This window comes from Impatiens glandulifera, chromosome 8 (assembly GCF_907164915.1).
Source record: "Impatiens glandulifera chromosome 8, dImpGla2.1, whole genome shotgun sequence".
In the NCBI taxonomy this organism is placed as follows: Eukaryota; Viridiplantae; Streptophyta; class Magnoliopsida; order Ericales; family Balsaminaceae; genus Impatiens; species Impatiens glandulifera.
The window spans coordinates 1,860,386-1,885,298 of NC_061869.1; the positions used below are offsets into that span (position 1 = coordinate 1,860,386).

A 24,913-nucleotide genomic window follows, 5' to 3' on the forward strand; every position below is an offset into this window, starting at 1 on the left:
CTTCAAGTAACTCTCTCTTCTTAACAATAATAATTAATAAATAAATCCAATAATAAATAGACAAACAAGTCCTTGAAGAATTGAATGGGACGGATTATTGACTATTTGTATACAAAATTTGATCCTTGTACTGTTCAATGTCTTCCATTTTGACCTACAATTGTTTTATGTATAACAATTATAATTCGTTTTTCCATTCAAATTATCTGGTTTGAAACAATTTTTTACTAGTTTGACTAGTTGTTCGAGATGAGATTTTTTTATTTTTTTTATATTATCATATATGATTGATGTTATTCAATTTTATTTTAAATACTAATCAACAAAATTATATATATAATCAATGTATTTTTTTATTTTTCATAATTTAAAATAATTTTAAGTTATTTTTTATAATTATATAAATTTTAATGAGAAATAATTGGAAAAGAGAATTTGGGTAAGAGAATTTATCTGATTTGTCAATAAAATAACAAATTTTATCTTTTACCTCTTTTCTCAACTTTTATCTTTTTTATCTTTTTTTAGTAATACTGGACACGATTATCCCCTCTTTAGTTATCTCTTCCAAATTTTCTCCCCTATCACTCTTTATTTATAATATTTTTTAAAATTATATTATATAACAGTGTCCCGAGAATTCTAGATAATATACCATACCTAATTTTGAGAACTCGAACTTTATTTACAAAATAAAAATTAAAATAGAAAAATATACTAAAAATATTTATAAACATTATTTTAATTTTAAATGATAAAGCACTATGCTCATGTGAATTAATAAATTTTCAAAGAAGAGTTAATCATAATTTTAATAAAAGAAAGTTAATAATTATTCTTATTGATATATGTTTCTATTAAATTTATTGATTATAAATTATATAATATTTGTTAAAAAACAATTAATTATAAAGAACATGTATCATTTCAAAATGGAACAAATATGTTAGGTGACTATTTGAAATCTTATCCTCTCAATTTTGAACCACATCCTTTAATTGATTATGACCTCTCATCATACAATTTTGTTAGCTATTTTTTAAATGTTTAAATTATATATAATTATAATAATTAATTTTTAAAAATAAAATATAAACATAATGAAAACTCACTCAAAAATTGGTTCAATTGTACCACAAATTAATTTTATAATTTAAAGTAAAATTTTAATTATAAGATTTTTTATATATAATATAATATTTTTAAAATAATTCAAAATTTTAAAAAGAAACTAAAATGAATTTGGAGGGCAAATCTGATGTTATAAAAGTATATGTTAAGAAAAGAAAATATATAATTTCATGGTAGCAAGGAGACCAATTATGGCTTAACTTCCATTGAATAAATGAGGCAAAGTTGTTTTTTTAATTCAGTTTAAGAGTGAAGTTAGAGATAAGTTAGCTGAGTCAAAGGAATATTTTAAATTCTTAATTATATTAATATTTTTTAACAACATGATCATAAAAAAAAAAAAAAAATCACAAAATTTTCTTTATTCATTTTTTTATCTTGAGATTTAAGCAATTATTTTCACTTTAATCATCTTATTAGATTTATAATTTTTTTAGTTTCGATCATAAAAAAATATATATGTTAAAAGATGTTAATTTCTCACTAACGCCCGGACCCCTATTTGGAAACACTTAGTTCCGGAGCTTTGTTTGGTTTTTTTCTTAAAAAAATATCTTATTAATGGGTTGATTTATATGAAATAATTGTTATAAAATATATTTTAATATTATATATATTAATAAATTTAATAACATTTGTTTGTTAACAAATCTGACACATTTATTCTAACTGATTTATTTTGACAAAATTTTAAAATAAAAAATTTATAATATTTATAATAAATGTGATTCTATTATAAAATAAAAACAAACTTGTAACATTTAAAAGTAAATCAAAATGAATTGGAATCTGTATGTAAATAGGAAACACAGAAGAGGACAAAATCCAAAATGTATGGTATTGAATTTTCCTATTAAGTTAATCTAATATGAATTATAAAGGAAAGTTCGTGAAAGAATTAAAAGAAAAAAACGTGCACAAAAAGACAATAAAATAAAATAAATCTTGTCCTCATGTGAATCACAACCCAAATTCTTATAATTTCCATCTTAGATTAAGTGTTTAATTTTTATACGATCTTTAGCATTATTTAAAAAAAAAAAAACAGTTGTTACATCAACCAACTTTAATTATTATGGAGACGTCGACGTCAATCTTAATGTTCAAGAATCAATAATAATAATCAAAAGCCACTATCATTCACAAGTGGCAAATAAAATATCTAAAAATAAATCATTTTCTTTTTACTTAATCAAAAGTTATTTCAAACTTCATTGTTTCTATTATATTTATGGAAACTCATACCCATAATATAAGTATAAATAAATAATAATAATAATAATAATAATAATAATAATAATCAATGAATTATAGAAAAGGACATGTGCCTTATGCAATTGATCATATATAATAAACTCAACATATAGGCTATGAAATTGATCATATCGATTAATTATTATGATGGCCAACCACCCATCAGACCAAAAGCTGTCAAAAACATGTTAATTAATTATGGTCCCAGTAGTATATGGTCATGTCTCAATTATATTGTTCATATATTATGTCTAACCTTAATCATGTTTCTAAACTTTGAGAGACCTTGTAATAATCAAAACTAAAAACATTTTATCCAAGGATGACAATCAATATTCTATTTGTCAGACTCTTTACACCTGAATTTCATTTTACTTTTCGATTCTAACTCGACTTTCAATTTTGACTCAACGAGTATCTCTTTTCCCAACGATTACCCGTTAACTGAACCAAATATTATATTGGAGATGTTGAAGGTTAAAATGAAAATTAGAGATAAGTTAAAAAATTGATTATATAGAATGAAAGAAAATTATATTTTTTATTATTAAAAAAAAATGAAAAGAGAAATAACTTTTTAAAAAAAAAAAAAAAAAATTAGAATAGAAGGTGGATTTATAATGATATTTATAATAATTAGATAAATAAAAATTACCATTAAACTTTAATAAAAAAACATTTTATTTTTTATATTAATATACTTAGGTATCTGTTTCACACAATCTCATGAAATGTCATTCATCCCTAAATCCATTAACTAAAATATATTTATTTAAAATTATTATTTTTTATTTTATCATTATATATTAATATTTTGAAATATTTTAAGAAAAATTACAAACTTTACATACTTAAAATCATAACTTATTTAAATAGCCTTAAATAACTCCAATTCGAACCGGCCAAAGATGAAAAGTGTTTACACATATTTATAGACAGTTTGTCATCAATATCGAACCCTGTAATCAATTCTTAAGATAAAATCATTTGTTTTGAAAACTAAAATCTGAACACATTGCGTCTTCTATCAATACGACAAAACAATTACAAAACGCGATTATATGAAGCGAACAATTATTAGTATTAAATCATAACAACGACAGTATAATACCTTTCAGTTGGCATTGCCATCTCTTATTCGCTGAAATCTTTAACCTGTATACATTCAGCACCTCGGTTTACAGGTCAAAATTTAACCCCATCAGAAAAAAAAGAAGGATTTTTATCCAACTTTCCGTAGGGCTGAGCTGGACTCATCTGCATGTCTTCTTCTTAGCAAAGCCCGAAAGATCGATAAGATTGCAATAAACGCTATCTCAACATGGTCAGAGCTACTAGTCTTTAAACAAACCTGACCCATCTTTCGACTATTCAAGTTGGCACTAATTGACAATTTAGTGCCTCGGCTTACACGTAAGTTCGACTCAACCCCTCCACCTAAAACCATTTCTTTGCTAAACGATAAAATGGACATTGTCAGGCTAACCTTCTCATCTCTAACAGGATAATCTCTACCCCTTATAGTAGCTTCCAGATTCCCACCATATGCAACTTGTCCACAACCTCCCATTCGACCCGCGTTTATTAACAAATTCATGTTCTTCCCTACAGAAATACTGTCTTCTACTTTTACACCCAAAAACTGTTTATCGCCAAAAGATGTAACCGAAACCCCAAACTCTGTCGTATTGTGTTTTAGCAATTTTAACTTTGCATTGCTGTTAACTGTACACATCAAATCTTTAACAGCAGATTGTAAATCAAGCCCGAGGCTGTACGAATGTCCTCTAGTAGGATCGACATAGACTGCAGCACATTCTGACTGAATGTTGAAATCCCTTTTGTCCTTGTTCATTTGTCCAGCAACCGATAAAACTATATTATTCTTTAAGTCGACGGATGTTTCCAAATTTATCCCATCAAATCCCACATCGTGATCCCATCCATGAGGATCGAGAACAGGTCTTGCTAGCCACTGGTCGCCTGTTACAAGGTAACGATATCGATGAACAGAGCAATCAGAATCGAAACTTGGAGAAACCGCCATATCTGGTAATGGAACTGCTTCTGGGGTATCCAAATTCTCTTCAGGATTCCTGTTTTCCCGCATCCTACGTTCTTCTTTCAATTGCTTCTTCATGAAGAGGACCTCCCTGTAATCCAGCTCATCGAGATAGTCTTTTTTCTGTGATTTGGTCAGTTTCTCAAACTGGGATTTCGACAGGATCCGAATAGGTGGGAGTTGATCGTATTCTTCATCGGAATCTGAGGAAGAGATGTCTTCAGAATTTATATTAGCTGCATAGGAATCGGATATGGAATGTTTTCGTAGGAAGGATGAGAGAAGGTGGGGAAGTGAAGGCAGTCGTGACTGTGAGGAGCCTAAGCCAAGTTCAATACTATCCCCAAACTGAAGGATACTGTTCACATCGCTCAGTATTTTCGTACAAACACATAATAACAAGAACTGAGATCTCCAGATCTGTCCATTTGGAAGAATTCTCAGACCGGGGTGATTCTCAACTAGAAGGACAGGATTCTCAATTTTTGAATCGGAAACTGCTTGATGAATAAATTGCTGCATCAATTCGCTGCAATTTGTAATATGAGATTCAAAGGTAACTGGATACCCATTGGGGCCTTCAGGAAGAAGTGAGGCTGAATGAGTCATGACTAGAATGGTGTTGAACCAAATCCCAGAACCGAAGACGTCTGTAATAAGTTTTAACAAGGGAAAATCACTGAATCCCATGTTTAACGAGTCAAGACGTTCACAGTACAAGACAATGTCAGGAGGGGATCTTTTGATGAATCTCTTTATACTGTACAAGATTTTCCTATTTTTTCTGAAAGTAGTTGCGGACGAAGGTAATAAACCAGGGGTATCGATAAAGGATATTTTAATTCCGTTGGTAGTTCCATGAATCTCTTGAACTCGATCAGTAGCAGGCCGGAATGCGTTAGTAGTAGCTTTGATCTGTTCGAGTACGGAGTTTATGGTTGCGCTTTTACCCGATCCTGTTTTACCCAGTAGAAGAACTCTGAATGAGAAATCCAGCTTGGGAATACCCGTTGCTTGTTGTTTCATGGCTAGGTTTCTAGCACCTTCAGTTGTGAGAGTTGCTCCCTTTAGATCTGATTCTCCAGCACGGATCAAAGATGCAAGGTGAATACGATACAAGACTTTTGCCACCACTATATTGTCGGGAGATTGTCCAAGTTGCTGGAGAATACGGAAAAATTTAATCCGAAGATTGTCTATCTTCCCCAGTGGATTCACATTGTTTTCATCAGCATTGAAACAAGGCTGATTTGAACATTCCACCGAATGGCAATGACGTGAACTCTCCTGGCCAGGAACTGAAGACAGGGATGAATCAACATCTGCAACCCCTGCAAGATTATTAAATTTTACAGGCAACAGAAAGAACTCTATCTGTCAGGTTTCAGGAGGGTATAATAGCCAATAATTTGGGAAATAATATTCCTTAAAAATAAAACTCCTTTTGAAGGTTTAGCCCAGATTTGAAGGTGGCTACAACAGATTGAATTATGCATAATTTTACATATCTGAGTTAACCCCCTAGATTTTTTAACCAGAGATTATCAGGAGGGTCATGACCTCCACTTCAATCAAGTGTTTTCAGTGAGATTCGAATTAGAGACAACAACCTCTCGAGTCCAAACCTTATCCACTTGAGCTACTATGGGTGGTGAGTTAACACCCTAGATTAGAACCCATCAAGTTATTAGACTATTAGAGGCATCAACACAGAAAATGAACATAATGAGAAAGGGTTTTAGGTAACCAAAAGTTATATTGAAATAATATAAATTTGGCCAATAAAACCAAATCTTCAAAGAAGATGATACACAACTATCTAGTTAATTAATAAAACCAAATCTAGGAATGAACCGCTAGGTGAGAACAGTATTCATCGACTTATCTCTTTACCAGCAAAAAAATGCAGAATAGTAACATGGAAAGGTAAAACAGATATTTGTTGAAATGTATATTATATATATATAAAAAAGGATAACTATCAGTTTTGCACTGAAGAAGTAAAGGCAGGGGTACCTTGTTCACCAATTTCATCGTCTGAACGTTCACCATTAGAAACACTATCGCTATTCAACAAAGGTCTAGATGAGACAATCGAATTAGATATTAGCTGGGAAAGCATCCATCCTTTAATTCCCATCATTCTTCCTGAATATTGAATCACCAAATTAATCATTGCTTGTCTATTGCTCTCAAATTGAGAATAAACAATCAACAAAGTCAATGCATACAGAAAAGAAGTTCTAACAGTAAGCAAAATATTTCATAATAGACTGATTTGACATGCTCTAGATTGTTAAACTGTTATCCATAAACAGAAACCGTCTATATGTTCATCTATTTTGGCATGTCATTAATTACAGAGAAAAGCCAAGAATCTCAAGATTAATAATCCACATTCTCACTACATCGAACTTCATCAGCAGAAAATGAACTAGTCTCATTAGCTTAATGATAGGGATGATTCTTTACCTGACTAATAAGAAACTTGCAACTAAAATTCTCTCTTAAAATGTGAAATTCCTCGTCGTCTCCATCAGGTTCAAGAAATCTCACCACGGACGGTTATCCTGAACAGATTAAGCTAAATCTCCGCCGCGGCGAAATGATAACGAAGGTGTTTGAGATTATCAAAATTGGAGCTCCGGTTCGTTAAATTCCAGATAGATAGATTGAACAATTTGAAGATGTTTTCATCGGAAGGAACAAGAAAGAGAGAAGATTGAGATAACCAGATAAGACATGAAAATCGACGTATTGGTGATTTTGAGCCCTAAGATTTTGTTTTCTAATATATTTCTAGAGAGAGAGAGAGAGTGAAGGAGGACTGGAGGAGGAAGAAGATAAAAGAAAATTAAATTAAATTATTTTATTTTATTTTAAAATAAAAATAAAAATAAAAACAAGAAAAGGAAAGTAAACAAAAAGTTCATTTAAACTTTAATATATTATAGAATTGTTTTGATTATTATTCATTTATTATGTTAAACTTAATTATGATAGATATAACTAAAAAAATTATTATTTAAAATAATTGAATTTATAAATGCAACTATTTTAAGTAAACTTTGAATTTAAAGTTTTGAATTTAAAGTGTTGTAATATTTTTTAATATACAGACCTTTTAAAAAAGAAAGTTGTAATATTAATACTTAAAATATTATGAATTATGAATTATGATTATCTTAATTAAAATATTTACAATCTGAAATCTGAAAGGCCTTAAGAAGGCCCGTTAATTATAAACATTGAAACTTTAGATAAGCCCAAAACTCTCTTTTTTTTTTCTTTTTGACAGCCCAATCTTGGAAAGTCCAATTTTTTTTTCACTTTACTTTTTATAAGAAGTTAAACTTCAAAATGCTTTCCTATTCAATTAACTATTTATAAGGGAAGAATATTAATTATATATTATTTTTATTATTTAATTAAGTATAAAATTAATCTAAAAATATTTAGAAAAGATTATAGTTACAAAATTTATAAATATAAATTCATTTTATTTTCGTAAAATCAAAATAATTTACACTCTTAAAATTGTAAAATCAAAAATTTATAAGAGAACAAATGACGTTTTTATTTTAAAAATTAACTCAGTAAACAATAATATAATATATATAATTTTTAATTCATTTAAAGGATATGTAGTTTTTAGTTTAGGGTTTAAGATTTATAAAGTTTTAAGATCAAGGTGGTCATTATTTAGGGTTTACTTTTAGAGTGTTAGAATTAAAATTTAAGATGGTAGTGGATTTTAAAGTTTAAACTGTAAAGTATTAAATATTGTATTATATTATTACACACAACTCTCTAAAACACATTCTCCAACAGCCACGCAAATTCTAAATGTAAAATGTGTGTTCCTGTTTTTGCTTTAACACTATTCATTCTTTCATTTGGCCATTTTTTCAAAATGACCCTTGAATCTACAATTTTATTTTTTTTACTTTTAACAAATAAAAAAAAGTTGTAATATTTTTTAAAAGTATAATTAAATCATTAAATTATATTGTACTTGAAATTTTATCTAATTTATTTTATAATTTATAATTTATTTTATATTTTTACGATATATTTTATATTTTATAATTTATAATTTATAAATTTATAATTTTTATGTTATATGTACGTGTATAAGTGTTTTTTATTAATAATGTTTATTTTATTATAATATATTTGTTTATTTAAATGTATTATTAAATTATTTATTGTGTATGAATTATTAATGTATAATTAATTTTATCTTAATTTTATTAAATGAATGAGTAAAGATTACGGTTAAATATAGAAAGTTAATAAATATATACATAATATTAATAAAGTTAAAAAGTTAGTGTAACATAAATAGACCATTTAACCTCGTCTAAATTAATAATTTGTATTTCGGGTCACTATTGGAGAAGATTGTTATTTTATTCTATGGTCAAATTGTTAAATTGAGATTTCTTAGAGATTTCACATTCACCATTTTGAGATCATTTATAGTGAAGTGAGGGTTTTAAGTTTTGACTACCGAATTTATAAAACGGTAGTCAACACCATTCCTTCGCTAAAATTTAATAATAAAATTAGTGACATAAAATTTATTTTTAAATATTTATAAATAATAAGATAACCACGTTTAAAACAATTAAGATAAATCATTGTTTTGTGTAATTTGAAGAATAATTGGTTCACAACATGGACCTCAACCACTTCTTATCCACTTGCACAAATCAGTTCAAGCATCCCAAAACCCTTTAGAGTGTAAAATATAACTTTTTTTTTTCAAATACAGTTAAAACTCTACTTTTGTTCAAATACAGTTAAAAGACTTCTCACATCCAATTTAACATTATAGGGTATATATTTTAACCATTTTTTTTTTAAATAAAAGGGGTTATATATTTTAATCAGACAAATATAAACAAATTACCCAATATTACTTTTTGTATTTATATTGATATAGATAAAATCGAAAAAAGTTAAAACAGTAATAATTAAGAAAAAGAGGAAAAGGAAAGTGTATGTAACTATGTATATAGACTTTAGCTGCCAACATCGTGATATAAATTTTAATTTTATTTTGCCCAAACATTGCTCCAGCTCCAAAGTTGTACTTTTCCAATCAGGGATAACTCTATAAAATATGACTCGTTTATATGTATATTAATTAAAATATCTGTAAATTAACATATATATATATATATATATATATATATATATATATATATATATATATATATATATATATATATATATATATATATATATATATATATTATTTGAGTATTGATAAACACAACGACTCATTAGCGAAAGCAATGCCGAATTCCACGTGGCCTTGCCAGCTAGGAGAGAGAAAAAGCAAAACAAAAATAAAAAATTAAATGTTTCAGTTTCCCCCTCTTTCTTCTTCCATTTCTTTCTTCTTTTCATTTATCACTTCCGACGAATCCCGACTTCTTCTCTGGCGATTTTTCTCTCCGGCATCCCCGACTTCTTCTATTTCTTCATCTTCATTCGATCGAAAATGGTAAGAAAACTCCTTCATGTATGTTCACTTCATTTGTGCCTTCGTGTTCACTTCATACTATTTTTTCAGGCTGGTGATCCAGGTACATCTCCATGCAAGACTCCAAAGATCTCCCAGATCTCTAAGGACAAGGTAAATAACATATTCTCTTTTAGAATCGTAGATCATTTTGATGATTTAAAGATCGTTTAGGTTTTTGCGGTTAGGGTTAGGAATTTTAATGATTTTAACGATAGAAAACTATGATTATTGTGTATTTGCTGCATTATGGGTCCGGAAATGGATGATTTAGAGACCCGAAAGTATGATTATATAATGTTTGCTGAATTAAGGGTCTTGAAAGTGTGGTTTCGGGACCCGAAATGGATAGTTTAAGGACCCGAAAGTGGGATTATATAATGTTTGTTGAATTAAGGGTCCCGAAAGTGTTGTTTCGGGACCTGAAATGTGTGGTTTCGGGACCCAGAAGTGGAATTATATCATGTTTGTTGAATTAAGGATCCCGAAAGTGTGGTTTCGGGATCCGAAATAGGGTGTTTCGGGTGCCTAAAGTATGATTATATAATGTTTGGTTGTTATGGGTCCCGAAAATGTGGTTTCGGGACCCGAAAGTATGATTATATAATGTTTGGCTGTTGTTATGGGTTTAGCTGCAGAACTAATTTCAATTAGGGTTGTAAAAAATAGCCATTTCTGGTCCCGAAACCACTTATTTCGGAATTTTTTTCTTTCCAAAATGGCCGTTTCTGGTCCCGAAACCAGCATTTTTAATCCCAAAACTAGTATTTCTGGGTGATTAATTCAAACTCCGAAATGGTTTCTATACGATCTTTTATGGCTATTTTATTTCTTTTTTAAACCAATAATCTTATTGTAATGTTAATTTGATTTATAGGTCATGTATGAAGATCCAGATCTTTTACAACCCTAATCTAAATCGATTCAACAGTTAAACCATAAACGTTAAACATAAATATTGATATGACAATCATTTCGAACGGAAGATAAACGAAAGAAAGAAAAAAGACTTTCTATTTCAATCGATCGGAAGAGAAGAAGTCGATGAAACGTTTCAGTAAGATCGACAGTGGGTTGGGTTTTGGGAAATTGAAACGAGAAATAAAGAGAGATTGTCGTGGGGGTTTTGGTTTTGGAAAAAAATGAAACGTTTTATAAATTGAAGAAGTCTTACCATTTCGATCGATCGGAAGAGAAGTCGGTGAAAATGAAAGAAGAGAATTGCCGGTGAATTTAGGAAAAATAAAACAAAAGAGAAAGAGAGAAAATGAAACAAAAGAGAGAGAAAAAATAGGATTTTGGTTTTTGGGGGAAATAGAAAATTTCAATTTTATTTTTAATTTTATTTTTTCTTTCTCCTAGCTGGCAAGGCCACGTAGGATTCGTGGTCTTGCTTTCGCTAACTTGTCGTTGAAAATATCATTTCTCATATTATTTACATACATTCTCATGAAAATCTAAATGAATGAGAATATGCAACCTAAGTACTAATAATTAACCATTAAAGATGTCAAAAGGCAATCTCAAATATACTAATTAACACAAAAATATTATCAATATTTACAAATTATCTTGATAGATTGAAAAAAAAAAATCAACATAGAAGTCTTGCAAAATCAAACTAATTGGCATTTGAGACAAACATAAAAATTTGGTATAAAATGAGTTCCCTAATCTAAAATTTCTTGTGTGAAAAACTAATAAAAACGTGTTAATTGAATTGTCATAAGTTTCAATACAAATCACAAATTAAAGAGCATCAAAATAATAAAAACCATATAGGTGATCTAATCATTTGACATTTATAGGTCCTTGTAACAAACATATATGTTATACAATCTATCACACATTGCGTTCATACATGATAATCAAGATAATTACAATACAAAATATCATGGATATATAACAAATGTGGAAGCTAGATGACAAATTTGTAGATATTACATTATCTAAAAAATAAGCTTTCTCACTTTTTTGATTAAAGTTGACTATAGATCAACCATTGAATTTCTAAAATAATATATGTAGGCTAGCTAATTTAATTTGTTACTAATTGTGTTAAAAAGGATAGTGAGTATATAGTGTTTAACTTTGAGATAATGCCATTTCCATATGCTCTAAATAAGGACAGAAAAGTGGGCAAAAGTGTTATCAAACTACTTAAAGCTACAAAGCATTTACGTGCTGGTTAAGAATCGAGTAACAGTTTCCAAAATCTTTTTTTTTTATCTCTGTTTCTCTCTCTATATATATCTCTAGTATTGTTCATCATTAAGAGAGAGAGCTGATCATAATTCAAAACCCTAGAGAGAGAAAGAGATTACTAATTAATTTCTATCTTAATTTTCTGATATTTTAAGGTATTCGAATCATGGGTTTGAGATACAAAGCTGGTTTAGCATTCATACTTATTGTTATCATCTTGTGGGTGACATCTTCAGAAGTTACTCAGGTCACTTCAAAACTCTTCTTATGTTAATTTAATCAATTGTTTTTTATGTTTGTTGTGTTTTGATTATTGCATTTCTTTAAAATAAAAAGAATATATGATTCATTATACAACATATAGTGTTTTAATTATGATGGTGGTGTATGATGATTTTTTTTATTATTTTTTAACTTTAAGAAAGCAAAATGATACATCATGCATGTTTATCTTGGATATATATGGCTTTAATTTACTAGATATTATTATAAGAATGGACGTCAATAATTTCTCTTTTTTGGGTAAATTATATATGGGTAAAAAATATTAAACACTCGTGCAATTATAGACTGAATGCTTTATTTATTTGATTTGATAGCTTCCATTTCACTTTATTTATTTTATTGAAACTAATTTTGACCTAAATTTTTAGGTTCTATCACTAATTAGATACGAGTTTTTCATAAATAATAATAATAATAAAAACATAAGTTAATTGCCTCCAATCATATCCGGGCAACTTTATAACAATTAAAATCTATATTTGTCTGATATTTAAAAATTTGGTCAATTCAAGGCAAGTCAAAAATAAATAAATAAATAAATAAAAAATGTTCAATGATAATTCACTTTTTTTTGGTGTAGTGGGTGCTTTCTATAGCCTAAAGTAGATGATCACTTTGGCTGTTCTTGGGTGGATTTCCATCCACAACTAAAGGAGTTTGTTTTTTTGGTGCTCATATTTTTTTTTCATTAATTATCATGCTTATTTACCCTTTTTTTCTTTTTAATTATTGCACTCGTAGATGTTTTTTATTTCGATATTTCGTTTATGACTACATATGTCATAACTTACTTGTACTGGTTTGATTTTTTTCAATTGTGAATGCGACGTTCATGTCATCATTGATTTATAGAGAAAAAACTTTTTTTCAAAACAAAACAAAACCAAAAAAAAGATAGTGACTGCGATATCATTTAGTCCCTTTGCAGTTTAGTATGGGTTGTGTTGAATTCCTTTTTCAGATTCTGAATAAAGTAAAGTAATGGGAGGATTGGATCATTATATCACTTATGGATTATTATTAAATAAATAAAAGAATTATTATCTTTTTTCTTTTGATTGCAGGAAATATTTAAAGAATATGAACATCCATTTGCTATAGCATATCTAGGGACATCACTTTTGGTGCTTTACATTCCCATAGCATTCATTACAAATGGATTATGTAAATTCTTTGGATTCAATTCCAATAGAAGTAGTGATCAAGAAGAAGATGACAAATCCAATTCATCCTCTGTTCTTGATTCTCCTGTTAAAGCCATTGAGATTATGCTGGAACCTATTGTTTCCAAACCAACTGAATATCCATCCGAACCCGAGTCTTTGGAGGAGGGCACGGTTGCCTTAGCATCCGAACCTATAGGTGGATCAGGATTAATCATCATCGAAAAAACCCGAGAACTTACAACCAAGGAAATTGCAAGATTAGCCCTTCTTCTTGCCCCTCTTTGGTTCACAACAGAGGTGAAATTTTCAAATATGTTTAAAATTAGGTGTTGCCACGTCATCACCACATGTGTGCCATGTCAGCTATTATTGCACTCGTGTTGCTGACATGTCATGGCCACGTAAGCCAAACATTTTTTAAATTGTTTGTTTAATTTGTTTATTAATTTTGAAGTATTTGAACAATGCTGCATTGGCGAGAACAAGTGTAGCGAGCACGACGGTATTGACAGCAACTTCAGCCCTTTTCACGCTGTTTTTTAGTGCGATTCTTAAACAAGATACAGTTACTTTGGTGAAAGCGATTTCCGTGTTTGTTAGCATGGCTGGTGTCGCATTGACCACGCTAGGAAAGACATGGTCCAAAGATAAATCACATTTGAGCAAATTCGAGTAAGTAGGTTAACTTTATTTTAATCGCAATGGTTAATTAATTTTTGATTTATCGAAAATTTTCAGGGGAAAAACATCAGTTTCGGGAGATCTTTTCGCGCTCATGTCTGCCATAACTTATGCATTGTTTACTGGTATCTAAATTAAAATCTAATTAACATATATAGGTTGTTTTTTCATCATATTATTTTGATGTGTTCTTCAAAAAAAAATTTAAAAAATTGAATGTTTATTTTAATTAGTGCTTCTTAAGAAGACTACTGGAGAGAAAGGAGAGAAAGTGGATATGCAAAAGCTATATGGTTACATTGGATTCATCACTCTTTTTGCACTTTGGTGGCTAAGTGAGTTATAATTATTTATTTATTTATTTCAATCTAATTGAATTATGCCTTATATTATTTATTTTTAATGGTTGCAGTATGGCCTCTTTCTGCAATGGGTATTGAAGTAAAGTTCAAGTTCCCTCACACAGCTAAAGTGGAAGGATTGCTCTTTGCAAATTGCTTTGTCAATAGCTTTGTCTGCGATTATTTTTGGTACAAAATTTATCGAATAAATCACACAATTATTTCAAATAATTCATTCTTTTGTGACAAAACAGGGCATTGGGAGTGGTTTGGACGACTCCATTAGTGGCTGCTTTAGGCGTGTCCTTAACCATACCTCTGGCCATGGTAGCCGACATGGTGATCCACGGCCAGCGGTATTCGGCTGTTTATATAGTTGGAGCAACTCTTGTAAGATTATTTAATAATATGTTTTTAAAATTTTTTAAAACATTAACAATTAAGATTGAAATTTGGAGTGTTTAAATTGCAGGTATTTATGGGGTTTGTGATGGCTAGCTTCTCTGATTGGTTATGGCAAAAGCTGAAATTATATCCAAGGCTTTGCTTCTAATTAATTAATTAATTAAATGTTTTGTTAAGAAGGTGTAATGATCATCACTTTCAATTGACTCTTAATTAACTGATCATATAAATATAAAGAACTGGTTTTTGTAACCAGAAGGAGATAATTGCAAATATGTCAAGATCAATCATTTAACTTAAATGACTTGTCATTTTTGCTTATTTTCTTCATCTCTTTCTTTCCCTTCACTTTTTTATTTCTTGTATTTGAATAATTAAGGCCTTCTTTAGTTAGTTGGAGTATTTCAAATAAATTAATAAGATGAATGTAACTCTAAGTTATTAATCTATGTGTATATGCACAAATTAAGTTAAATAGCACCTACATTAATTATTGAGGTTTTATGTCAACTTTCACTTAAACTATATATTAATGTGCAAGAATAGGAAATGTCTTGTTCGAAATAGTAGTAGATTATTTCAATAACCTTATTTAATATAAATTTTAAGATAATAATATATAATGATACTATATATATATTAAAATAAAATAAAGAATATTATGTTAAAAATTATTTAAAAAATTAAAACGAAACAAAATTTAGGACGGCCCAATTCTCGGGGCCGACACTCATAACAATGAATTGGGCTTTGTTTAATTAGGGTTATCATATTTCAATTCATAAGAAAAATAGAGAAACCTAATTGTAGCCGCAGTTTCGTGATATCCTCTTTGAGAAACACTCCTCTACGAGAAATTTCTTATTTCGGCGTCGGCGCGGTCTTCATGATCGTCGTCAAATTCATTTCTTTTCTTTTTCTAGCCTTTTTATTTTGGTATGTTTTTATTAGATTTATTTCATCGGGTTGTTATCTTCTCAATTTTTTGAATTCAATTAGTGAAATCATCTTGTTTTTCTTATTTTTTTTTGTAGGAATTGTTGTTGATTATGATTTTGTCCGGAGATATTGATCTTCTCGGGGATCGAATCTATCACTCAACGTGACTAAGGTTCTTCAATGGTTTGGTCGTGCCTATTTTGTGGCCTCTAATAAGGATATCATTTTTCAGCTCTAACAGAAGCAAGACACTTTTGATTGTGGAGGGGCTTGTTGATGTTTCAGATTCATTCCAAGACCATAAATGTTTGAGTTTGTTGAATGTAGATTTGTAATCAATGTTTCTTAAGTTTTGGTGTTATTTGTGATGTTTCCAATGTTTATAATGTTTGACCTAACCCTTTAATTTCATTATCATTACGACATTTGTGACATTCTTTTGACAATCCATCCTAGGCTCCTGAAAGGCCTCACTAGTTCTGTCATTCTTTTGTATATTTAGATATTTAGTTGTTTGGTTGGGTAATATTTTAAACTTATAATTAATTAATTGTAGTGGTATTAATATGAATAAAGTTTGGTGTTTGTTGAAATAAAAGTACTTATAAAAGAAAAAAATAATGTTAGTTTAATAATAAATATTAATACAAATAATTAGCACGATAAACTAATTAGTATTTTACACAACAACTAATTTATAGTGTTTTTCATGTGCTTAATATAATAAAATGCATCATTTATTTTAACTTATTTATTAGAGAATAGAAAAACACGAATTTGCTAATACTATGATTTCCGATATGGATCAAAATTGAGTAGAAAAATGATTGTAAATAATTTAAAATAATAAAATTTCGGCACCATATTCAATGAGGGAAAGAAAACAGATATGATGAAGCGATTCTTCAGACTAAACTTGAAACCCTTAACGCAGATTCATTTCTCTGCCGCATTGCATTTTCCATTTCTTGATTCTTCTCTCTCTTCCGCAATCAATCGAGATATAAATACAAGGGTATCACTCAAAATCGAAGATTTACGCATGTATTGTACATCATTTGCTTCTGTAATAGACAATGGATCAAGAAACTCTTCAATGTCAGCTACGGCGAACCGTACCCATTACCCCAAACCCATGTCTTCATCTATCGGAGTTCCTATCTCGGCACGGGACGTCAGCGTTTCGAGCCTTGCAGGAGTGTATCAGGGTTCGTCCACTGGGTCTGGCTGCAATCAGACGAGACCCACATGAGATACCCCTTTGCATTTCATGCGATTCGTCGACGCAGACAAGGTTATACGCTTGTATCGCTTGCGCTACTGTGAGTTGTTATACACACGCGCCGTCGCACGCGACGGATACGGCTGGGCATGAGATCTCGGTTGACGTGGATCGAGCGGAGTTGTTTTGTTGTGTCTGTCGTGATCAGGTTTATGATTGTGATTTTGATGCTGCTGTTGTTCTTGCTCAGACAGCTGCGTCTACGCTTGGAGTTGGAGGGGAATCGGGTATTACTTTGCCGCTGGTGGATAACATTCGGAAGCGACGACGTGTGGATTATAGACCGTGGGTGCCTGATTCTAGAGAAAGGGCTATTGTTGTTACTAATGCCCTTCCTTTGAATCAAATGACTGGAAATGTTACTTCATCTGAGCTTCCTTGGGGATTGAGAGGTCTTAATAATCTAGGGAATACATGTTTTATGAACTCTGTTTTGCAAGCATTGCTTCATACACCGCCGTTGAGGAACTACTTTCTCAGTGATAAGCACAATAGATATCTGTGTCAACAAACTAGAGATGTCAAGAAGAATGCCACAACTAATGCTAATGCCAATAAGAATTCAAAACTATGTTTGGCATGTGATCTTGATGCAATTTTTTCGGCTGTGTTTTCTGGAGATAGGACTCCATACAGCCCAGCAAAATTTCTTTACAGGTCTTACCCTATTCCATTTTCGTTTCGTTTTTATGCTGGTTTTGCATATCTGATGGAGTTAGATATCTGAATGTTACCCATGATTGTTGAAATTTTCCCTGCATTAGCTGTTCTTTCTGCCTTTGAAAAATTTCAACAGGTATATAGGTAAAACTTTTTTCTAACTTTTTACATCTGTTACAGTTGGTGGCAGCATGCAGCAAATCTTGCAAGTTATGAACAACAAGATGCTCATGAGTTTTTTATTTCCATGCTTGATGGGATTCATGAAAAAGTGGAGAAGGATAAGAAAAGACTGCAGAATCAAGGTAATCTTTCAAGAACATATCATCTATGAACTTGATCAAATTGCTTGGTGGATGGACAACTATTAGACTTCCTGTGCACTATCTGTTTAGTCCTGTCTATTTATTTGTGGAAGATAAGCCTTTTACTTTTGTAACAGTTTGATTCTAGAACATGGGGTTTAAACAAGAATATAGATGTAACAAGTTAGGAATTCCTTAGAAGAATATAGATCAGACTTGAAAGGCCTTTATATTAGTAGAAATCTCTATTATGCCTTTAGATATAACAAACTAATGAGCTCCCATAACTGTTAGGGTAAATAAAAGGCATAACAATTTTCTCTGAGTCTTCCCTTTTGGTTTCGACAGTCCTCCAAAAGCTTATGTTTGCTTTATGAGTTTGTAACTTTATGATGTGCATAGAATGTTTATAGAGTTGTTATTAGGGGAGAGTCAAATTGAAGCTTGATGATCATTCTTAGGTGTCCTTGAGTCATTTCAATTAGCGTTGTGAACTATTTGAAAATCTGGTATTCTGTCACCATCACAATCACATTGGAAAATCAGCAAAGTAAAATGTGAAAGTTAGTTTTTCTTTTCTTTTGCATTTGGTACGAAAAGTGTGATTGAATTAAAATACAAGTTTCTTTTGTTATGGGAATTTGTCAATGTGATTAAAAAAAGATCTAAAATTAGCTGAAAATTGTGATCACAAAAAATTTTCTTGACCACAATCCAAAATTTGGCACCAATTTAGTCCGATTCTTCCAAATGTTCCCACGTCTAGAAAATGTGATACCCTCTTGTCATTACTCCCCAACCCTTTTAAAATGAAAAAATGCAAACATAAAAAGGGACAAAAAGTTTGACAAAAGAATTTATGTACAAAACCAAAATACCATTTCGAAACACTTTAATTTTTAATCTGGATCCAGTAGGGAAACTATCAATACATATTTGAATTTGTGTCACACTAAGTTAAAGCATAGCTTGTTTCCAAGATCTCATCTAGATCCATACATGGATAAGAAATTTGACGAAAATAGTGTTTCCACGTGAACCCAATGTAATTAGTGCTGGCCAAAATAGTACTATTCAATCCAAGAGTAACCCAGTTATTGTCCTGCAGGCTGTGGGTTTAGGTTGGCTTGTTGGTCTTAGAAGATGGCAAGTGTTTTTACATTTGGGAGTAAGGCTGCTTTCTGCCTCACCCAGTAAGTCTCCTTTCTCCTCAAGTCTTCTAGGGTTTTCTTGTGCCTCGTGTTCTTTTAACCAACCCCGCCCAGGTCTTCTAAGTTATAATGGTTGGATATTTTTTTGTGTCTTTCCTAGATATCCAGCTGAATTTTCCACCTCTTAGTTTTTAGCTCAAATGGATTGGTAACTTTACTGCACAATCTTTTAGTTTTGTTTTAAAGTTCAAATCAACATATATTTGAATTGTATTGAATAAAGCGACTTCTTACATACAAGTAACTATCCATGAGTTAGAAATGTGAGGGTGCTAGAAGAAATTAAGACAGATAGGATGTGCCATTTGCACAAATGGCAAAGTGTCGCGCACCTGATCTATGAGTTAGGGACGTCAAGATTCAAATCTCACCACCTTCTTTAAAAAAATAAAAAATAAAAATTCTGAGTTGTTCTTCTGAAATAAATCTGCTTAAATGTTAATGACCGCCATTTTCTCAAAATGACAAGCAAATCTCACCACCTTCTCCTAGCAAAAAAAATTTTTTGAAGCTCGTTTTCCAGCTGTAACTTACATTTTGTATTGCTTTTGAATTCGATTATACATGCATTTGCATATGCCTTCTCTTGCTCCATGCTTTGGTTTATTAAAAAATCTATGATGTCACACACTTCCTCCATTTCTGAAGTACTCCATTGTTTTTTCCGATTACAGTCTATGTGATATGCTTCCTAAATGCTTATTCTATTGTTGTTGTACAGGTAATGGAGACTGTTGTATTGGTCACAAGGTATTCTCTGGCATCTTACGATCGGATGTAATGTGTACATCCTGTGGTTTTACATCTACAACTTACGATCCATGTGTGGACATTTCACTAGATTTGGAACCTACTCATGGAGCATCTGGAAAAAAGACTAAGTCCATGAATATTGGTCAAAACCAAGGAGTATCTACATTGATAGGGTGTTTGGACCATTTCACAAGACCAGAGAGATTGGGTTCTGACCAAAAGTTTTTCTGCCAAAAATGTAAAGTAAGACAAGAATCTCTAAAACAAATGTCCATTAGAAAGCTTCCTTTAGTTTCTTGTTTTCACATAAAACGTTTCGAGCATTCCCATGTTCGCAACATGTCGAGGAAAGTAGATAGGTATCTGCAGTTCCCATTTTCACTTGATATGGCACCTTACCTGTCTTCATCAATCTTGAGGAGTCGGTATGGAAACAGGATTTTCTCTTTCGAACAAGACGATTCTTCTTCTTCTTCTCAGGAGCTATCGACGGATTTTGAGCTGTTTGCTGTTGTCACACACACTGGAAAATTAGATGCAGGTCACTATGTCACTTATTTGAGGCTGAATAATCAATGGTACAAGTGTGATGATGCTTGGATGACTAGAGTGAATGAGGATATTGTAAGGGCTGCCCAAGGCTATATGATCTTTTATGTGCAGAAGATGATGTATTACAGAGCAAGCGAAAAAACAGTTGGGTAAGAGACTGTTTTGATATATTTATAAAGTTTATTTTGCGATATTCTAGTCGTTTTGAGAGCAGGCATTACTGCTGTCTTGGCGCGGTTTTGTATTTTCGTTTCCAAACTGGGCCGGCTCGAATTATTTTTGTTATAATTTTTTTTAAACCTTAAATGTAGAGGAAACTCTCTCTATATATGATGGATTGAACACCATGTTTTTGGGATGGAGGGAGGAAGGATTGATTCCTATTAGACAACAGAAAAGAAGTTCAATTTATACTCTCTTTTTTTGTCATGCTGTGCTGTTTGTGTTTCTTTTTCTATAATCTGACTGGATTAGGTTACATCCATGACATAATATTTCAATAGTTATGTTTCATTGATAAACTTGTTATTTCATTCTAATAAAATCTTTTTGTCATTGGGCTAACCTGATATGGGTAAGGTCCATTTGAATACACTTTTGGAGTTTTATCTAGATCTGAGTTTAGAAGAGAAATTGTTGCTTGTAAATGGATTTTAGTCCAAATTTAGAGATATAAATATAGTTTTTAAAAGTATTTTTGTTTTGAAAAAGTTCATGAAATATTAAAAATTAAATTTGGGTTTTTTCTTAATGTACAATGAGACAAAACATTTCATCAGAAAAAAAAATAGATTACATGAAAGAGAAAAACAATGTGCATGAATCTTTTCATAAAGGCGTGATGAGCTTTCAAGCCAATTTTACGAGCTTTCTAAAACGACATATAGTCATGGTAATAACATTATGAATTATTTACATGAATCGAATACAACCACAAGACTGACTGGAAACGTCCAGAACCGGGATCTGGGTTTAAACCAAAAAAATAATTTATTTTATTTTCAAATAGTTATTGAAATATTGATATGGACAAATAATGTGAGAAAATATTCTTTAATTATATATATATTAATAACTTTTTATAGTGTTTTTAACATTTTAAATAGAATATTTAATTATATGCTTCACCACAACCACTAATAGTGGAAATAAGGACCCACCGACAAAAGCCAACTGTGTATATTGTGCTGTTGGTCCTACTACCCAAACAAAAAATTGATGTTTTTTAATAACAAATTCACTAAAAACCATAATCAATCAGAGTCCTACCAAACCAAAGTATTTCCAAGATTTAACAATAACCCATTGAAGTGAATGAGAATACATACAATCCAAAGGAGTCAAAAGTCAGTTCACTCTCTAAAATAGGACATTTTTTTTATTCCTTCAAACATTGATTACATTACAACAAATAAAAAAGGAATTGAATGAAATGGAATTATCCTAAATTAGCTTAAGTAAAAAAGAACAGGACAAGACATGAAACAACAAGGCAACCTCTTTAATCAATAAGACATACAATTCAAAGTTTTTACACAAATAGTAACAGAGGAATGAAGATGATTGCATATAATGGTGGCTGGTGGTTAATACTTGATGTTTTAAATTAAACTTGAAAATGAAGATGTCAACATGTATGGAAATTTCGATAACGGTCCTCTTTCTTTCACCAGCTCGTCTATATCCTTCACTATGTCGAAAACAGCTTCAGGGTTTGCCAGTTTCAGAGCCTTCTCCGACATTTTCTTCAAATCATCCTTTTTCGTACTGAACCATTCCGACACTATCTTTGCCGTTTCCTTTGAACTTCTTGTGAACACTCCCGCCCCATTTTCAACCACAAACGGAACATTCCCCTTTTCCTGTTTTTATTTTGAAAAATTAAATATAATCAACCCATTGTTACTTGAAGGGCAACTGCAAAAGGGTGTTTTTCTTTTTTCATTATACCTGTCCGGGAATGTAATCGTTGAGAATTATAGGTAGCCCTCGCATCAACGCCTCAGCAATTGTACCTGGTCCTGCCTTTGTGATAATGCAGTCACAAGAACCCATCCATTTCTCCATTTGTTTCTCGAAACCTCTAACCTGATATACAATGCCATAAGGTTTATTATAAATGTCTGTTTTATGTTTCTCAATCCAAAAAATATAATACCTTCACGGGGATCTTCCACTCGAGTGATTCTAGTGTAGCAACTAAGTCTTTATTGCGGCCACAAATGATAATCAATTGCCCAATTGGTTTCTTAAGCTCCTTATTATAAAGAGCTTCTCCTAGAGCCTTTGCAGTTTTCTTAACCGGACCCATTCCTTCACCTCCTCCCATTAGTAAAACCGCAGGCAATTCTGGGTCCATCTCGAGTTCTTGTCTCAAGTCATCCTATATAAACATTCAACATCCATTATTAGTTCAAAACAAGATATGATTGAATGAACATTTTATATGATACTACCTTGTTGAGAACAGCCCGGACAAAAGAGGGTCGGATTGGCAATCCAAATACGCGTATTTGAGATTCAACTAACCCATCTTGCAAAGCCCGTTTGGCCACTTCTTGTGACGAGCAATACAACCGATTCACTCCATAGTGAAACCTGAAACAGAATTTTGATGATATGATAAAATGATCCATGAAAATGACAATTGTCTAGGGCTCTCACCATGTTCTATGGCAGGTGTTAAGATCTGTAATGACGGTTACAAAAATGACTTTCTTTTGAAGCCCTTGCCATTTAAGAACCCATAATGGAACATGTTGCATTAGAGGATGTACACTAATGATAATATCTGGTTTATACTCCATCAATCCAGCTTCAACCTCCCTTCAATTTGCAATATTAATAATAATAAACAGATCATCAATCTTACAAATTGAATGATTAAATGACAACAACAGCAATAATAACAATATTTAATATCTAATCAACTTTTCAAAAGATAGAAACTTTTAATCAATAACATTTATGATTGAGTAAAGTGTGAAAAAAAAGTTAGCCAAATGATGAGATGAATTTACTTGGCGTAAAAGGCAGCGAGAGCAGCAAGATAACATGAATGAACCCAACGAGGAGAAGTACTATGAAATGCAAGATTCCAAAGCTGAACATGTTTAACCATGAACTTGTATGATCCTTCCATGTCATTTAATGGCCATCCTGCATACTCTTTCCACACATCCTTGACAAATACCTGATTTCAATCAATAAAATCTATAAGCAAAGATTGGATCTGAATCTGATAGTCAAATCTTAAGAAAAAAACAAGAAATTATAGTTAGATCCATTCGATAAGATCGAGGTTGAAACTTAGATAATAAGAAAATATGAATCCAACCCACACACCCACCCTATATTGATCACCAAATTCAATAGCAAATGCATCTCGAATGGCTTCAGCAGAGGCTCGATGACCGCCGCCTGTATCGCTCATCAAGATGAGAACATTCTTCGTCCTTTCAGCACCAATCTGAACTAATTCCATGGTTCCATCTTCGTCTTCATCGTCTCCTTCGATTTCAAGTTTGCACCTTTTCTGTCGGCTCCCACCAAATCCATACACCCCAACTCGTTGGAAGACCGTTTCAATCGATTTCCTAGGCGAAGTCGAAGTCGACATGATGGGGGGGAAATTGAAATTGTGTGCACACAGGACACACCAACCGGAAGAGGAGTAGTGTGTCCTGAAACAACGTGAACTCCGACCAAAAGAGAATGGAATTGAAACCCCAGAAAATCAAATATCTGTTCTTGGGTCAACAGGCCCGGGAAATCAGCTCGAACCCTTCAATTTATTCACGAAACTGGACAAAACCCATGAAAAGAAATGAGATTTGAGGTTGGGTTGGGTTGGGGGAGAGAAATTTAGGGATATATGAGGACAAGGATCATAAGACTGAGAAATAGACGGTCCGAGTTGGCAATATATGGAAGAGAGAAGATCCAATGATGATGCCAGGGTGTGAGTTTTTGACGGCTATGTTGAGACGTGAGAGGCGTTTGTAACCGTCGGATTCGATGGGTTTAAGGGGGGGCCGGGAAATAGGAATGTTCTTAACCCAGATTCGAATCTTTTACAATGCTCTCTATACTCTATAGAGAGGAGAGAAGGAAGACGAATTCAACTACATTATTAATAAAGAAAACGC

General features: G+C 31.4%; 4 protein-coding genes across 6 annotated transcripts; 2 read left to right on the forward strand and 2 right to left on the reverse strand.

The window, feature by feature from the left end:
• Nucleotides 1–3,331: 3,331 nt before the first annotated feature.
• On the reverse strand, nucleotides 3,332–7,256 carry LOC124911204 (translocase of chloroplast 90, chloroplastic). Of its 3 annotated transcripts, XM_047451657.1 has the most exons (3): nucleotides 6,920–7,256; nucleotides 6,464–6,595; nucleotides 3,332–5,778 (listed from the first exon to the last, which is right to left on the reverse strand). In XM_047451657.1, the coding sequence occupies exons 2-3, from the start codon at nucleotides 6,588–6,590 to the stop codon at nucleotides 3,608–3,610; spliced, it is 2,298 nt and encodes a 765-aa protein (XP_047307613.1). In that variant the 5' UTR covers nucleotides 6,591–6,595; nucleotides 6,920–7,256; the 3' UTR covers nucleotides 3,332–3,607. The 3 variants fall into 3 exon arrangements, with proteins under 3 accessions (XP_047307613.1, XP_047307612.1, XP_047307611.1); XM_047451656.1 differs by lacking the exon at nucleotides 6,920–7,256 and having other exon boundaries at nucleotides 3,332–5,769; nucleotides 6,464–6,634; XM_047451655.1 differs by lacking the exon at nucleotides 6,920–7,256 and having other exon boundaries at nucleotides 6,464–6,634.
• A 5,016-nt stretch (nucleotides 7,257–12,272) lies between these two features.
• LOC124911921 (thiamine-repressible mitochondrial transport protein THI74-like) lies at nucleotides 12,273–15,428 on the forward strand. The gene is made up of 8 exons (XM_047452455.1): nucleotides 12,273–12,432; nucleotides 13,535–13,933; nucleotides 14,091–14,308; nucleotides 14,375–14,442; nucleotides 14,551–14,652; nucleotides 14,730–14,847; nucleotides 14,913–15,048; nucleotides 15,131–15,428. The coding sequence occupies exons 1-8, from the start codon at nucleotides 12,352–12,354 to the stop codon at nucleotides 15,209–15,211; spliced, it is 1,203 nt and encodes a 400-aa protein (XP_047308411.1). The 5' UTR covers nucleotides 12,273–12,351; the 3' UTR covers nucleotides 15,212–15,428.
• A 1,401-nt stretch (nucleotides 15,429–16,829) lies between these two features.
• LOC124911604 (ubiquitin C-terminal hydrolase 22-like) lies at nucleotides 16,830–21,179 on the forward strand. The gene is made up of 3 exons (XM_047452106.1): nucleotides 16,830–17,941; nucleotides 18,125–18,249; nucleotides 20,182–21,179. Exons 1-3 carry the CDS (start codon nucleotides 17,079–17,081, stop codon nucleotides 20,916–20,918), a joined length of 1,725 nt encoding a protein of 574 aa, XP_047308062.1. The 5' UTR covers nucleotides 16,830–17,078; the 3' UTR covers nucleotides 20,919–21,179.
• A 1,067-nt stretch (nucleotides 21,180–22,246) lies between these two features.
• LOC124911624 (monogalactosyldiacylglycerol synthase 2, chloroplastic-like) lies at nucleotides 22,247–24,843 on the reverse strand. The gene is made up of 7 exons (XM_047452127.1): nucleotides 24,115–24,843; nucleotides 23,786–23,958; nucleotides 23,430–23,591; nucleotides 23,222–23,363; nucleotides 22,924–23,148; nucleotides 22,716–22,853; nucleotides 22,247–22,627 (listed from the first exon to the last, which is right to left on the reverse strand). Exons 1-7 carry the CDS (start codon nucleotides 24,382–24,384, stop codon nucleotides 22,367–22,369), a joined length of 1,371 nt encoding a protein of 456 aa, XP_047308083.1. The 5' UTR covers nucleotides 24,385–24,843; the 3' UTR covers nucleotides 22,247–22,366.
• Between the last annotated feature and the right edge of the window lie 70 nt (nucleotides 24,844–24,913).